The 14,595-nt window shown below is 37.9% G+C and overlaps 1 protein-coding gene across 6 annotated transcripts in view; it reads right to left on the bottom strand.

Moving 5' to 3' along the window:
* The window catches only part of SPHKAP (SPHK1 interactor, AKAP domain containing), a 60,864-nt gene that overhangs the window by 18,962 nt on the left and 27,307 nt on the right, over nucleotides 1–14,595 (bottom strand). For all 6 annotated transcript variants that reach the window (XR_003399060.1, XM_026855332.1, XM_026855337.1 and 3 more), the window contains one exon: nucleotides 1,835–1,894. Coding sequence is in view for 5 of the 6 variants with exons in the window: in XM_026855332.1 (XP_026711133.1) it covers nucleotides 1,835–1,894 (60 nt within the window). In the remaining variant the exon portion in view is untranslated. The remainder of the gene's footprint in view (nucleotides 1–1,834; nucleotides 1,895–14,595) is intronic.

Genomic DNA, 14,595 nt, shown 5'->3' with positions numbered 1-14,595 from the left:
GTATAACCCATTCCAAGGTTCAATGGGTAAGGCAAAATCCTAATAGTACCTATTAGTAAATAGTTACATATTTCATATGAACAACATCTATGCTGACATCTTTAAAATTCTTCTTTGAAATGCTTTCACCACATCAGCGTCTTGTATAAAAATCCACCCCACTCAAAACTAATTTACACAAACTGCAAAAATCTTGATGAGTTTCTTCTTAGAGAATGTACAGTACCTGTGCTAGCAGTGAATTTTTATTACTTACACTGAAAACTAAAGGAAAAGTATAATCTTCCAGTCATGGCTACTAAGTGTGTTGACTGAGCACCAGAAAATACATTTCTAAAATGTGGCCAGATGTTGTGGTCTCTCTGCTATCAGTCCCCGCCGTGGGTAGTGCTGGCTGTGAGCACGGTGGGGTGCAGCACTTCGGGGAGCTGGCTGGGCTCTGCTGTGAAGGAAGAGCTTCAGGCTGCGTGAAGCACAGGGCGGGGTGAATGCATCACTGCTGTAGGGCTGATAGGTAAAAATCAGGTAGCTGCTTTCAAAAGTGATCTGTGCTTGTGAGGGAGCAATCAGGCACTGTAAAGGGTAGCTGCATAAAGCTAATTTAAGCTGGCTTTTACAGATATCTAGCTTTAAAACTGAGAGAGAAACTTTTGGTATTTCCTTATGACTTGCTATAGCTTTTATTCCCTAGTAAACACTGTAAACAACAATAAAACCATTGCTTATTAGAAAACAACCAGTGCTTCTGTGGGTTCAGTAAAGTTAAAACTCCCAAGCTGTTCTGCACAGTTAACCTGCTTATTCAAAAGAAAAATAATTTCACTGCAAGCTGTATTTATTTTTGATATCTGAATTTTCACAGATCCAGAAAACAGATGCAGAAAACAGCACAGGAGAACATTTCCTGCTAATGCATGACTTGCAGGAGTCAGCTGGGTCCCAGCTGGTTGTCCTCCCATGAGCTAGAAGTGGTTTCAGCAAATTAACTGCAATGCTTTACTGAGGAACGCCCTGGACGTTGTCAGGAGATCCTACCTTTGTTCACTTACCATGCATTGTTGCCCTATTGCTGTGTTGATCATAGGCACCAAGCCAGGATGATGAACTGATGAAGGAAGATGTAGACTGAAAACTGACACCAAGTTGTAACTTTAAAACGTGACTTCCTCATATTTGAGGGCTTTTTTGGTGTGGTATGTATTTTAAATAGCATATAATGATTTAGTTTGTTTTAGTGTTTGCAAAATAACCAAGACTTTTTTTTTTTTTTTCCCCTTATTAAAAAATCTCTTTTTCAACCCTCCAAACTTTCAGTTAAACAAGTAAAGCATACTTCTAGTTCTGTTTTATCTAGACCTCCTCAAGATCACATAGTCAAACTGTCTGGAGTTTGACTAAGTAAGACTTGTCAGATGAACAAGACCTAAATGAGCAGAAGATTCTCAAGGTCTTTTTGGCAGTAGGAAAGAGAGACATCAGAAATTATTTTCATATAGTATTATGTCAAATTAAAAAATTGGATGTATGACATACCCATGTTCACTTCTCTGATAAAACGAAGGCTGAACAAGAAGTTGACTCACATGATAACTGCTGTGAATTCACAGGCTGCCAACAATCCATTAGATCTTTCTGGGATGGGAGTAAGAAAAGCTATAAAATATGGCCTGCTGTTGTGATAACTTCAGGTTCCTGATGTATCGCTCTCTGTAAGGTTTAAAAATCTAGGGCTGGCTTTGATGTGTCCATAGAATTTTGATCTGGGTTTGTACTGGACAGTCCTGGTGTACCTGACTAGATGCACTGTGCATGTTATTAAGTCCTAAACTGTTACCTGTTTCACTTGCTCATCACTGCAGTCATCTCTGTTTGCATCTAAATTCACGAAACAAACCTGTAATAAGAGAGAAAAAGAAATAGTGGAGTATAAACTCATATTAATGTCAGAAATCCTTTAAAAGTTAATATATGTTCCTTTTCTAGCCTTGTAGCTGAAAATATGAAGCCTTTTCCTAGTACAAGAAAGGTTGAAAGGTTAGCAAAGAGAATAGCAGAGTAGATATTAAGAAAGGTGAAAAAGAACAAAACTGAGTCAGACTTTATCTGCTCTGAAAATTAGCTTCTGATGAATGGGCAAATGTTGCCAACACGCTGTAATACAGAGGATATTAGAAAAGACAGAGGAAATGTTAAAAATGCATTTGACTGTATATCAGATAAACTCTTCATGTCTTGCTTTTCCAATGATTTCTTCTTTTCAGGCACTTGTTGCTAAATGTTTCATAAGTGCAAGTACTGATTTATGCTGTGAGCTGCTTTTAGTGTTTTCTCCACATTACATAAATATTATCATATTTTTTTCTAACTTTCCAAACTTCCGAAGTAGAAATTTAAGACTTTATGGAAATAATTTTTTTAACCTTGGTTCATGAGCCAATATGCAAGTAGAAGTTTTCAGCCGTGCTAACCAAGCACTACAATAGATGGCAGGACAGCTTACTATCTAGTAAGTTTACATGTGATTCACTGGAAAGTACTACTTTTAATGTCAAAGTCTTTTGTCCCTTCTTTAATTGTGATGCGTTTCAGCAACAGTTTAATGGTAGTGAGATAGACTTACACACAAACTTCAGATCTAAAGACCATTTCATTTTCTGAAGACTTTTATTCTTTTACATGACTGGAAGACCTTTTACTAGTTTTCAGAAATAAGAAAATACTTCCTCCAGCTTTATTTCCAAGAGAACTCCAAAACTAGGCTGACTGTCCTACTTCTGAGTGCTGTGGATATCTCTTTAGAAGTTTGTGAGAGTTTGGTGTTGTTTTGATATAAACCAAAACCTGGCACAGATTCAGGGCTGAGCTAAAGCCAACACCTGATTCCAAATAAATTGCAGATCTGGAATTTACCTTTTAAGAGATGAGTGATTTTTTTTTTTTTTTTTCTCGCTTTCCAGCAAACAGTAAATTCTTCTTTCCATAATTCTACATAAATTTTCCCTAGAAAAACAAAATGCTCTAAATTATCCCCTTCACCCATATTCTTGTGTTAGACATCCGAGCTCTTGTTGTGTGCCTGCTTTTACCCCAAGACAACACTGATTTCAGTTTATATATGCACATACCATATGTACAAATTATGACCATCTGCAGTAACAGCCAGCACAGCAGATGGAAAGATCCAGCCAGACCTCCCATTGTAAACCAAGAAAACCCCACTGAAAAAGAAAGCTTTTTGCCTTTTACATAATTTAATGGTATCTTTATATGAACTTTAAACCATTTTTGGATATTTTCAGAATTTTAGGAAAGATATTTCTCTGCCTTACAATGTCAACAATCAGGATATGCCACTGTCATCTGTATTTTATGGCAGGTTAAGTTTTACGAAATAGTTATAAAAATTTCTAAGCTATAATGTATTAAAAATACCCTCTAGCAATATAATGTGGTAGTTCTAATGTCCTAAATGTGTTACAGTTAATTATAAAGACAATACTTTTTCTTACTTTCCACTGGGATTTTACATGTAGGCATTTTATATATCAGCAATAGGTAATTACAAAGCATTAGAAAATTATGCTCTTGATTTGCATGTGTACTTGCGCAGTGCCCGCAGTGATGCACAGCTATGAGTCCACAGGTGCACGGAGGTGCATTTGCTTAGGCAACCATTAATTTGGCAAGCAGGGTAGGAGTGATGGAAGGTATGAGTCCGGTTTCTAGTCTGCTCAGGCATGCTCACGACTGTACTGAAGGTAGGGCTGTTACTTGGGAGTTTTGTTTCCAAGCCCGTGTGCCAGAGTGGTAGGCTGTGTAGGAGCAATCATTTCTGCATGTACATTCCAGACAAACACAACTCTCAAACAAACCTTGTTTTCTTGTTTGCTACCTGTACATGTTGGTACAATGGTACATGTCTTTGCTGTTTTAAACACGGGCACAACTACCATCCTAAAGGTACATCCTTTCTGAGCAGCCAAAAAATCATCTCTATTTCATGAGGCATGGATGGCATATAGCTCACCAATGCCTCACTAGAAGAAATAACAGTATAAGCAGGAATATTTATTATTTAAAGTAATATGGTCTTTCATCTTTTTAAAAATTTTATTTTCAGAACCCAATGAACTTATAAAACCTACAGCAGTAGTGAATCCGGTTTCTACACACACTTGTCAGATTCCATTGACATTGATTTATTACACTGCCAAGTCAGTCTCAGCTTTTTCCTGTTCTGTGGATTTTGCAGTTTTAATTATAAGTAACTTTTGCACAAAACCAGTTTTGCACTGGTGAAAGGCACTGAAGAACTCACTTGTTCTGATTTGCTGTTTGCTCTGAGATCAGCCCCGACTTGAGCAGGAGCTGGGACTAGATGGCTACTGTAATCATAAATTAACTCTACAGCTCTGTCCTGGCAGGCTCTGCACTACTGCTACCTTCCAGAAAGTTCACTGTGAGGATAGGTTCCTTGGAGATACTTCACTAGAGTTTCTCAAAGAGAAAAAGATCCATCTGAAAAATCTCTCACTGTTTTCTGCTTATGTAATACAAAACTTAAGCTCCCACTAGCTTGCATTGCTTGATGAACTTTCAGGTAATTATGAGGGACACCTCCATCAAAACAAGGCAAAACAACATTAGAGAATAATGCATAATCTGTAAGGAGTGAAATACTGCATAGATTATGATGAAAGAGCCAAGGTCAGGGCAGCATGTAACCTCGATCTAATTCTGACTTTTTCCTTTCATTCAGATCCAGGTTAATGTATTTTAGTTTAGTTTAACTAGAACCTAACCTCGTCCTAATCATAGTATCTTCAAATGTCAATCCTTTGCCATACACTTCTCCCTTTATACCTCACATTCATGTCTTCCCACAAACATCTTTTCACTTCTAAAATGTGTCTGCTCTCCACTCATACAAAGCTACTGTCTGGAAATCATACAGAAATTTCAAGATACTGCCTTTTTTTTCTGGCTTAGGTAATATTTATTTTGGGGGTGAAGAAACAACAAAGTTTAAATGGTGTTATATAATACAAAAAGGAAAAAAACCCACCCAAATTCTGGCTTTACATAGTGAGACAGTCACCCACAACTTCCCTGTTAGATACTAATATCTACTTTTGGTTCAATAGTGTTTCCCGTGTAGAAATCCTGTTTGCTCAAGTGAGTACAAAACTTTTATTTAGGTGAACATGTACCACTGCACTCAAATCTAGAGTCTCAGTACTGGCAGAAAGCAGTGTGCTATATATCTAGAAACCATTTAACACATCATTCACATCGTAAATAGAAACCTTTTACTATGCAGATTCCTGTACATGAATGACACGAATTGAGGTCTGATCCCCAATCCTCCTCTTCATAAAACTCTCCAAGCATTTCTACTATGACAGTACCAGGCAGATTATCATCACTAATTTGCTGAACTTTGATCCTGAAGAAGCCTTTACTTTCCAAGATCATATAAAAAATAGAGAAACTTTTATTTTTCTTCTTTTCTTCCTTATTTTGCATGATAATTTCTGTGACTGGTAAGAGGTGTGTGGAGTAAATTCTCTAGATCAACAATTTCAAGTCCTGAAATCTAGTCTTGAGTCAGTGTAGAAACTATGCAGACACCTCAGCACCTACTGTCTGCAAATTAAGACTACTACTTCTTAAAAGAACTATGTGTTAACAAATTAGTCTATAAAGCACTTAAGGATATAATGCCATATACAAACAATATATTTTACTCACTGACAGATGGCCTCAGGGAATCGCTAAGAGTGTAATACTGTTCTCCCTTTGGAAGAGTAAAGCAATTTCATTTTTTTGTAAGGGTACTGATGCTAGTGAACAGCTGAATAACAAGCAAAGAAATATATTATTGTCTATATTTTCCTTATTGCTTTCATTTCAGCTTGTATTAAACAAGGTCGATATTACTGGCACTTTAATATTCCCTAGATAAAAAAATGTTAAGATGGTAAGAAAGAAATGCTGTCTCAGTGTCTTACTAACAACAGGAATTTAAAAAACCAAACAAACTGTATTTTTCCTAAGTGTCTGTTCTAGGGTGAAGTCTGTTTCAGGTTCTGTACTATTTGCCCCAGATAACAGATTGCTAAACTAATTTTTTTTCTGGTTTAGGAAGTGCTAATGCCTCTTTCTAAGGTCTGTATCAATGCCTGACAGTAAGGAAAAGCTTTTTCTTTGTCCTATGAAATGTCTTAAAGCTTCTGGTGAGATTAAAATGAGCTTGTGGGTTTTTTATTAAGCTAATATTTTTTTTTCTTTTTTTAATTAAGAAGAAAATCTGTTTTCCAATCCTCTTCTATGTCAAAACACTAGCTCAGCAGAGATGTTTGAAGGTTGGGTTCATCCTGCCACAACAGTAGTAGCTTCCTTCACAGTGCTGTAATGGCCAGGAGCTGCTAGCAGCTTTTGAGAAAAGAAACAACTTGGAGATGCTTGGTTCCTTTTCTCCCATGAATCATGACTTCTTTTGGCTTCTTCTTAGGGAAGAGGTTGAACTGAAAATCCACTATATTCCTTCCTCTCACTGAGATAATAGCTGTCCCTTGCATCTAACTGATATAATTACTCTGGTAAGTGAAGTGAGAGTCATAGGCTTGTGTTCTGCCCTGTAAAAGGCTGTGATCAACACTTGTTTAAAGTGCTGCAGGAAGTGTTTATTTTTTTCCCCCATAAAATCCAAACACATGAACATTATATACCATCCTCCCAAATAAATTTCAGATATCTGTTATAAAAGAAAGGAATCTAAACAGAAGAAACAAGACCTGAAAAATTAGAACTATATACACACAGCTTGTGCAAACCTTAATTCTAATTTGTATGCCCACATTTATGCAACACAGTATCTCTGCCTGATTCAGTGAACACAAAAACTTCAGAAAGGTGCAGAATTATGAAGAAGTAGAGAACTGTGTATCTGGCATTTTCTAACATCTGAGTTTGACTTTGTAACCTAAAGGACATTTTTAAACATGGTTTCTTTATTTCTAATCTATGCCAACTGGTGGATTGCAAGCATGCAGTTAAAGACAGTATCAAAATGCCAGAATGGTGGCAGGACAACATTCAGGTGGCACAAACCGCTTCATCCCTGTCACTCTGCCACTGCGGCTCAGTGTCAGGCTGGGTTTGGTGCCATACACCTTGGTATAAGCTAAACTTCCGTGTGTGTATTTGGATTTGCAGGGGATTTGTGCAGAACTCACCATGTTCTGTGCTGTTTTGGTTGGTATGTCAGTGTATAAATGCTGTCTGGAAAAAAGAGTTTACAGGGTCTTTACATCCCAAGTCTGATGCTCTGCTTTCTCCATCCTCTCTCCTGTCTTCTGTTACAACACCAAGTCTACTTAGGCATGCAAGGTGCCAATTCAGTCAGCCCAAGAGAGAGTTAGAGGAAATAACTGATTCGGGTCTGCACTGCAATCTGCCCATAAAACTCATGTTTCATTTCCTACAAACAGAAGTGGAAAAGATAATTAGCCCCTGGAGAGATTGCAGGAGAAAACAATTCTGAGCAGGCAGTTCCGGGGTGCAAAGGAAAAACACAGTTTAAATACCTAAGGCTAAGGACGTGCAGGATACAACTGTGTGGCCTAGGAAGGCTGAGTGACCGTTGAGCCTAAGACCGATAGTAGATTTGTACATAAACCCAGCCAAAGTGCTGATGAGAATGCAGCTCTCGAGGGCCAAGGACTGAAGCAATGACTATCTCCAGAGCAGGAAGGGCAAGTTCAAACTGTGCTGTTCCTTTTGCTTCAGGCTTTCCCCAGCGACACTCAGTAGTTATTTTTAATTCAGATGATTTCAGCATCTGCTGCTGACAGGAGTGGTGGGAGCAGGTAGGTAGCTGTATGTCAGGGCAGTCGGCTGTCTCCTCTCTGTCCTGGTTTGGGTGATGGAGGTATGAAACCCACACAATGTGACTTTTAAATTAATACGTATCTGACTGTCTGTGTTTTTATCTTCGCTTGCTCCTTGTGCCCAGTGTGAGTAACCTGCATCTTACAATAATGCAGTGATGTTCTGATTATTTAGCATTATCCTTTGAGAAATGACAGGCTTGGCTTTTATTTCCATGTTTTTTCCCTTCTATGTTTTGGGCAGGTATTGTTCTCAGGATGTGTATTGTTTCTTATACGCTATTATGTTACTGAACACTTTATCCCTTTTTAAATGTTGAACTGTGAAGATACAGTTAGTGAAGAGGGTTTTGAAATTTTACAGCAACTATGATTGCTATGACAGTTGTTTCTAAGGATTTAATGGAGTGTCTGACCTCATTAGTTTCTGCTCTCAGCAATAACTCCGCAGTGGCATGGCAGTTTTGGAATTCTGAGCCCTATTCTCATTCTAATTTCATTTGTACAGAAGTAGAAAAACAATACAGTTGCTCTAAACTTTTATTAGACCAGAGTCAGGGTCTCCTGGCTTTAGATAGATCATTTAGAACATTATAATCTCCCCACAGCACAATAACCAAATATAGCTACTGCAAGACATCACTCACTGCAGCGGTAAGTGTCTGTTTCATAGAACGTACAGCTGCATGTCGTGCTCCCTTAGGAGCTAAAGTCAGCGAAAGCCCTAGAAAAAAATATTGGTTTACTCCATGCATCTGAGACAAAGCAAACTGTAACTCCCAGAAAATACCGAAGGAGTCGTATTTTGTCCAGAAATTTTCTGTGAGCTTTGTCTCTTTCAAAATGACCAGCAACATTCATGTATTTTTGACTTATACTGGGATGGCATAAAATGCCTTTTCCAGCAGATTCTAGCAATGCAGTCATCTGTTTTTTCTGTCTGTATGACAAGATAATTTGTTTTCATGGTTATCAAAATGCTGATCTGCAAAGCTCCCCAAAAGAACCTTGCATTTATTTTCACTTGAATTATTTATGCTAATGTGAAGGCTAAATAAAAACTCCCGGACTTCTTGTGATATATATATATGTGTGTGTTTGTGTATACATAGCCTGTCTATAAGAACCCCTAATTATTGACCTCTCTGTTCTTTAAACTTGCAGCTTCTTGAATCTTGTAATCCCAATAGTTTCAAGTACCATTTATTTATTTTTTTTAGAAAGAAACAAAATAGCTGCAAAATTATTATTTCTAAATAAATGTTCTAAAATCTCACATGAGATTACCCTTTAGCTAATAATTAAACTATCTCATAATTTTGGAGATCCTAGAAATTTTTTTAGCATCTAGGTTTGGTAGGTACTTGTGTGGAAGGATGCTGCTTGTGTACATTTTTTGGGAAGCTTGTGGCTTTGATCATTTCACCACCATCATTTACTAAAACTGATACAAGGCCAATACGTCTGCACCTCTCAGTACAATTTGTACAATATAGTTCTGTGTCATGTGCTGAAAAGCTGCTATCAGGTTTTCACTGTGACTTAGGCTTTGAAGAGGTGAGGTCTCCCTACGTTGCAGCTTCAGAAATTTGAGGTCTTGGGCATATTCATGCACACGTTGGTTGTAAAACATACTTCACAGAAATGACTCTGCATCCATCAAGGCTGAAAGAAACATCCAGCCTAATATTTCTGCCCTTTGCTTGTCTGTACCATTAAAAAGTTTATGTTTATCTGTCACCGTTTTAATTTACAGACTGGAGTTAAAAGTAGTTCTTGCAACAGAATGACTGCTTGTGCAAGACTACAAAGTTAATGTACATGTCTCTAAAAATCTTATGTTCCTGCATTAGTCTTCTTAAATTACTTTTTTGCTAGGCCTTATGATAATTTATTTTCTTTCTTTCTGTACCCATTTAAATGTCAGTAGAATCTCAGAGGCCTAGATAATATAACTGTGACAGTTAATAAAGCTGAAAAATCTGATTTCAAAGCCAGTCCAAATAAAACAATGATAAATATAAACCAATAAACCATAATTGATACCATCATTTAGCTTTGTTCAAGTTAATCTTGTCTTTTTCCATTTCCTGTATTTGAAGATTGTTGATATGGAAAAATTATGGTTCCATCAGACCATTGCAGGGGATGTTATTTTCAAGGAGAATTTGTTCTTGAACAAAATAATAAGTATGAACCTGAGACTAGTTTGTGGGTTGTGGGTACAGAAGCTGGTCTTGCTCCTTCCCCTTTTCCTGCATCCTTTGATCTCCTGCTCAGCAGGGCAGGCTGATGCCTGCTACCCAAATATCAGCACAGTCTGGAACAATGTCAGTGACGAGGCTGCTCCAGAAAGACAAAGATAAAACTTTACAAAATAGTGTTTCCAAATTTTAGACACTTCCAGGGAAAAGATTTTATAGAAATTGTGGAGACTTTCTGTTGTCAAAATGCCATGAAGTTTTAACTGTTGTGGTTAACTATAAGCTAGACTCTACTAAATAACTGTACCAAAGAATATAAAATATTTGATTGTTTGGAAAAATGAGCTATTTAACAATGAAACCGAGGTGGAAGACGGACTCCCTGCAGCCCTAAATTCCAATTGTCCTGACAGTCTTTGCCCAGGCCAGTCTTGGTAAGCCAAGAAATGTAACTACCTGTAGTCTATAAAGCCAAACAGATGTATTCTTTAATCTTATAAAGTGACTGAAGCAGGGAATCATTATGATGTTGGATATATGGGGAAGAGAACATTGATGGTGAATTACTAAATGAATGTTCAGGTTTCTGGGACAGTTGTGTATTTGCCTACTATTTTTTAAACACTCCTAGGTAGTCTCAATTGGTACAGTGTTGCTCTAAACTACTGTAAAAATCAATTATTTTGCCCCAAGACATTTGTATGCCATGTAGAAGCAAAATAAGGAGATTAAAAAGTTGTAAGTACTTAAATCCATTCTGCTTATCTATGCATGTAAAACAGTCTATAGTGCTCTACGGGCATTTTCAATATTTGAGAAAGATGAGGAAGTAAATGCTGCTAAGCCTAATTTAAAAATGCAAATGATTTTGCTAAACAAAGATGTCAAGTGAAAATATCCCATAGCACTGACTCTGAGAGAATGATTGGACTCAAGTTCCACATGATCCAGGTCTCTGGGGTGTATGAATGAGCAGGTATTACCAAAGCATAAGTGTATCTATCAGCTGCATAGAAAGAGTAAATTGTGTGTCATACAACTAGGTATCAGCTGTTAGATCAGAAACTAAAGCAGCAATATCTGGATTTTTTATTTTTAAACAATGAGCTAGTTCTTTCTTACTTGCACCTACTACTCAATAATGTTTATCACTTCACTATGATACCAAATATGGCTTTTTAAATGGTTTTGTAGGATAACATTAGTATGCATAATAGCTTAGACCATGTTTCTCATTTTCATACTGTCTTTCACACAGTGAGGCAGATCTGCTATGTACTGCTGTCACCTGGGTTTAAGTGTCTTTGGTCTGGACTACAGTGTGGGGAGATGTAACGGGAGATGCTACTGTGCAGGGCAGCAGACTAAATCATCAGCTCCATGGTTGTCACACCTCCTGAAACATGCCTCGTGATAAATCTCTACTCAAAGCCTACTTGTGGAAAGGATTTCAGGACTGGATCTGGTGAAACAGAAACTACTGAATCCAGATTAAAACCAGGCCCCTTTGCTCCACTAGTTAGTGAGATCTTTCTGTAGTAAAAGCACACCATTCTGCAAGTTCTCTCTGCTTTTGAGAAAATGAGGTGGAAACTAAGAAACACACAGGTCTGATGGTGGGTTTTGACTGAGCTCAGTTGTATGATCAATATACACATTAAGAACAAAAACTGGGCTTGTAAAATCTAAGTGATCAGGATAATGCCCTAAACTCTTTCTTCTCCCCACCAAGCCCATCCTGGCCCCAGTGCTGCTTCTTGCTTCCTGGATCATAAGATTAAAATTAAATTTTTAAACCAAAACCATCATGTTTTCTCCCCTCTGAAAAGGAATCCTTCATCCGTCCCTTAACAGTATTTGCATTCAGCACACAAAAGATCCAGCTGCAGCTGATCAATGTTACAAGCAACAGAAATTAGAGCTTTATAATGGATGCAGTTTGGTGACAATGTTTTTAGCTTCACGCACTTCATTGTCGATGTGTAACAGTCACCCTGTAGAAATCTCTAGATTAAGTTAAAGTACAAATAGAAAAAATCCACTTACTCTGTGACTGACCTAGTTCATTCTTTAGAGACTTTTCCCACATAAACCAAACTCTTAGCAACTAGCTTGTGGTTTCCATTGCAATTCAGAAGATAACACACCCTGTTCTAAACATTCAATTCACAACACCTTGGGTAGCCTCTAAATTCAGCAATTTGCAGTCTCTAAATACAGCCTTAAATCTACGAACCCACATTAGTTCAGTTGCACAAAGGCAATGAAGATAAGACACAAACTACTAGGAAAACAGTAACATGAAAGCAGAAAAACAGCAGTGTCAGTGCCAGGCTTGCCAGAGTCAAGGATTAACCCAGAACAGCAGTGATGCCCTCTGCATTGTGTGTCCCCTCTTAAGAGTATTGCTTCAAACAAAAGGCCAATTGCCCAACTTCATCAGCTCAGTCTTTCACTGTGGACTTTGTTCCTGCTGTGGCTGACCAATCTCTCTTTTCATCATTTCTGAATAAAGTTCTACAATACAGATAACATATGGTTACCAACGGCTTCAGTCATTTTAAACTAAACCTTTAGGGACTGACCTCTGCTTCTGCTGAAGGAGACTTGTGTAGCATCTGTCTGCTCACACATGCTTTACAAATTCCAGGGCAGCTCTGCCCTAGCTGTTAGGTTATAAATAGGTAGAGCTCTGAAGACACAAGATTACTTGAAAAAGAAGAAATATGACATGTTCTTGTGCTTATGAAGTGGTCTGGAAAACAGCTGATTTTCTGATTAGCTATGTGAGTGATGGGATTAGAAAAGCCTGCTTATCTATGTATTAACATTTCAAGGTTAACTTTTCAGCGTCTTTAGGTATAAGCTTGGACTGCCACCTTCCCTTCAGAAGAGTGTTTATGAAGGTGTGGCTTTGTCTTGTTTCTCTGTTGTATAAGCAAGGCTAAAGTTCACACTCAGCTGGTGCACTTACAATCTCCGAGTTTCTTCTATATTCACGAAACCTGGAGGAACCTTTACCTCTAGGACCTCTGGCTTATTGTCAAATTAGATATGCAGCAAGTTCAAAAGTGACTACAGATTGTCAGACGGGAGACGTTGGCCATTTGTACTCATAAACTATGTCTTGATTGGAAATGAAGATCTAATCTCTATCATGCAGAATATGGTAGCTTTGTGTGGCACGTCAAGCACATCAGATACCAGATCCTGCAAACTGCAGAGGAGTCACAAGAAGAACACTAGTGGGGCAGAAGCACCAGTTCCTCCTTCTCCCACTGTCAGCACTGGTGGCAGCACAGTCTGTCTCCTTATCAAAGCTACCCACCCTCCAGCCTTCTTTGTTCTTCTCACCTGCCTCCCACAGACCATCAGGGATTAAAATTGGCTTGAAAAAAGCTGAAGCCCAGTGCTCAACTTCTGCTGATGGAGTCTGTTGCTGTGGGAGGTTGACATGGCTCCTTCAAGACACAGGACTCTGTCTTTCTATTTAAGCCTCTCGGAGCCATCAGGGAAGGCTCTGTTGCCAAATGTGTCCCAGAAAGGAGTGGGCCGCTAGGTCTGTCTGCTTTTGCATAAGTAGGGGTTTACTTCAGTGCTGCCCTCTCTGCCTGCCTGCCTATTTTTAGAGGACTGCTTTGTGTTAGCATCTATAAAATAAAAAGTGTCTTCTACGATTCCACTGTCTTGGATTCCACAGATTTTTTGAAAATGAAATCATGAATCACCATGCCTGCAGAAGATTCTTCAAGTCAGTTAATTTGACATCTTAAATATATGTTCTCAAAACCCTAAATGCCACTGCATAATTAGAAAGAAAGCCTTAACTGAACTTCTAAATTTCCTCTTTCCCCCACTTCTCCTTTATTTGTCTCCCCTCCACTTGAATTTGCTCTTTAACTGCTCTCAGTTGAGCCTGAAATAATTTCTGTTGGTAAACAGGCAACCAGAAACTGTAATTATTCTTCTTTACTGAGGCTGTAATCCTAGGTATTGTCTTGATTCTTAAAAAAATATTTAATCAAACTAATTTAAATATAATTCAACTAGTTTGTCAAATTATTTTTATGCACACAAATCCACAGTTGCTCTGGGACAACGTTTTACCTAATTACATATAGCTTTTGACAGATTTACAACTTGCCCCAGATGAAGTAAGATCTATTCACCTCTAGAATCCAGTATGAAATAGTAAAGGAAACTAATTTCTTCTCACAGAGTTCTTTAATCACCTTTCAGGGGAAAAAGAAAAAAGGGTGTGGGGGAGGTGCAGATCTGGAAGGATTTATCTTACCCAAATACATGGCTTAAGAAGCAAGCTGGGAATTTTTTTTTTTTAAACTGTTTATATTATGTGTTTTTTAACTAGGAAACCTAATTTTGGTGGATTTGATATGGATTCTTCACAAATGCTTAGAAAAATTACAAAATAATTACTCTCTTACAAAAATATTACTCTACCTATATTTGCATACCATCAGTTAAAAAGAACATGGGAT

This window comes from Athene cunicularia (genome assembly GCF_003259725.1).
Source record: "Athene cunicularia isolate RWA chromosome 9 unlocalized genomic scaffold, athCun1 chr9_part1, whole genome shotgun sequence".
Classification (NCBI taxonomy): domain Eukaryota; kingdom Metazoa; phylum Chordata; class Aves; order Strigiformes; family Strigidae; genus Athene; species Athene cunicularia.
The sequence above is the reverse complement of the archived record's forward strand: the minus strand, read 5'-3'. Positions and strand labels throughout refer to the sequence as shown.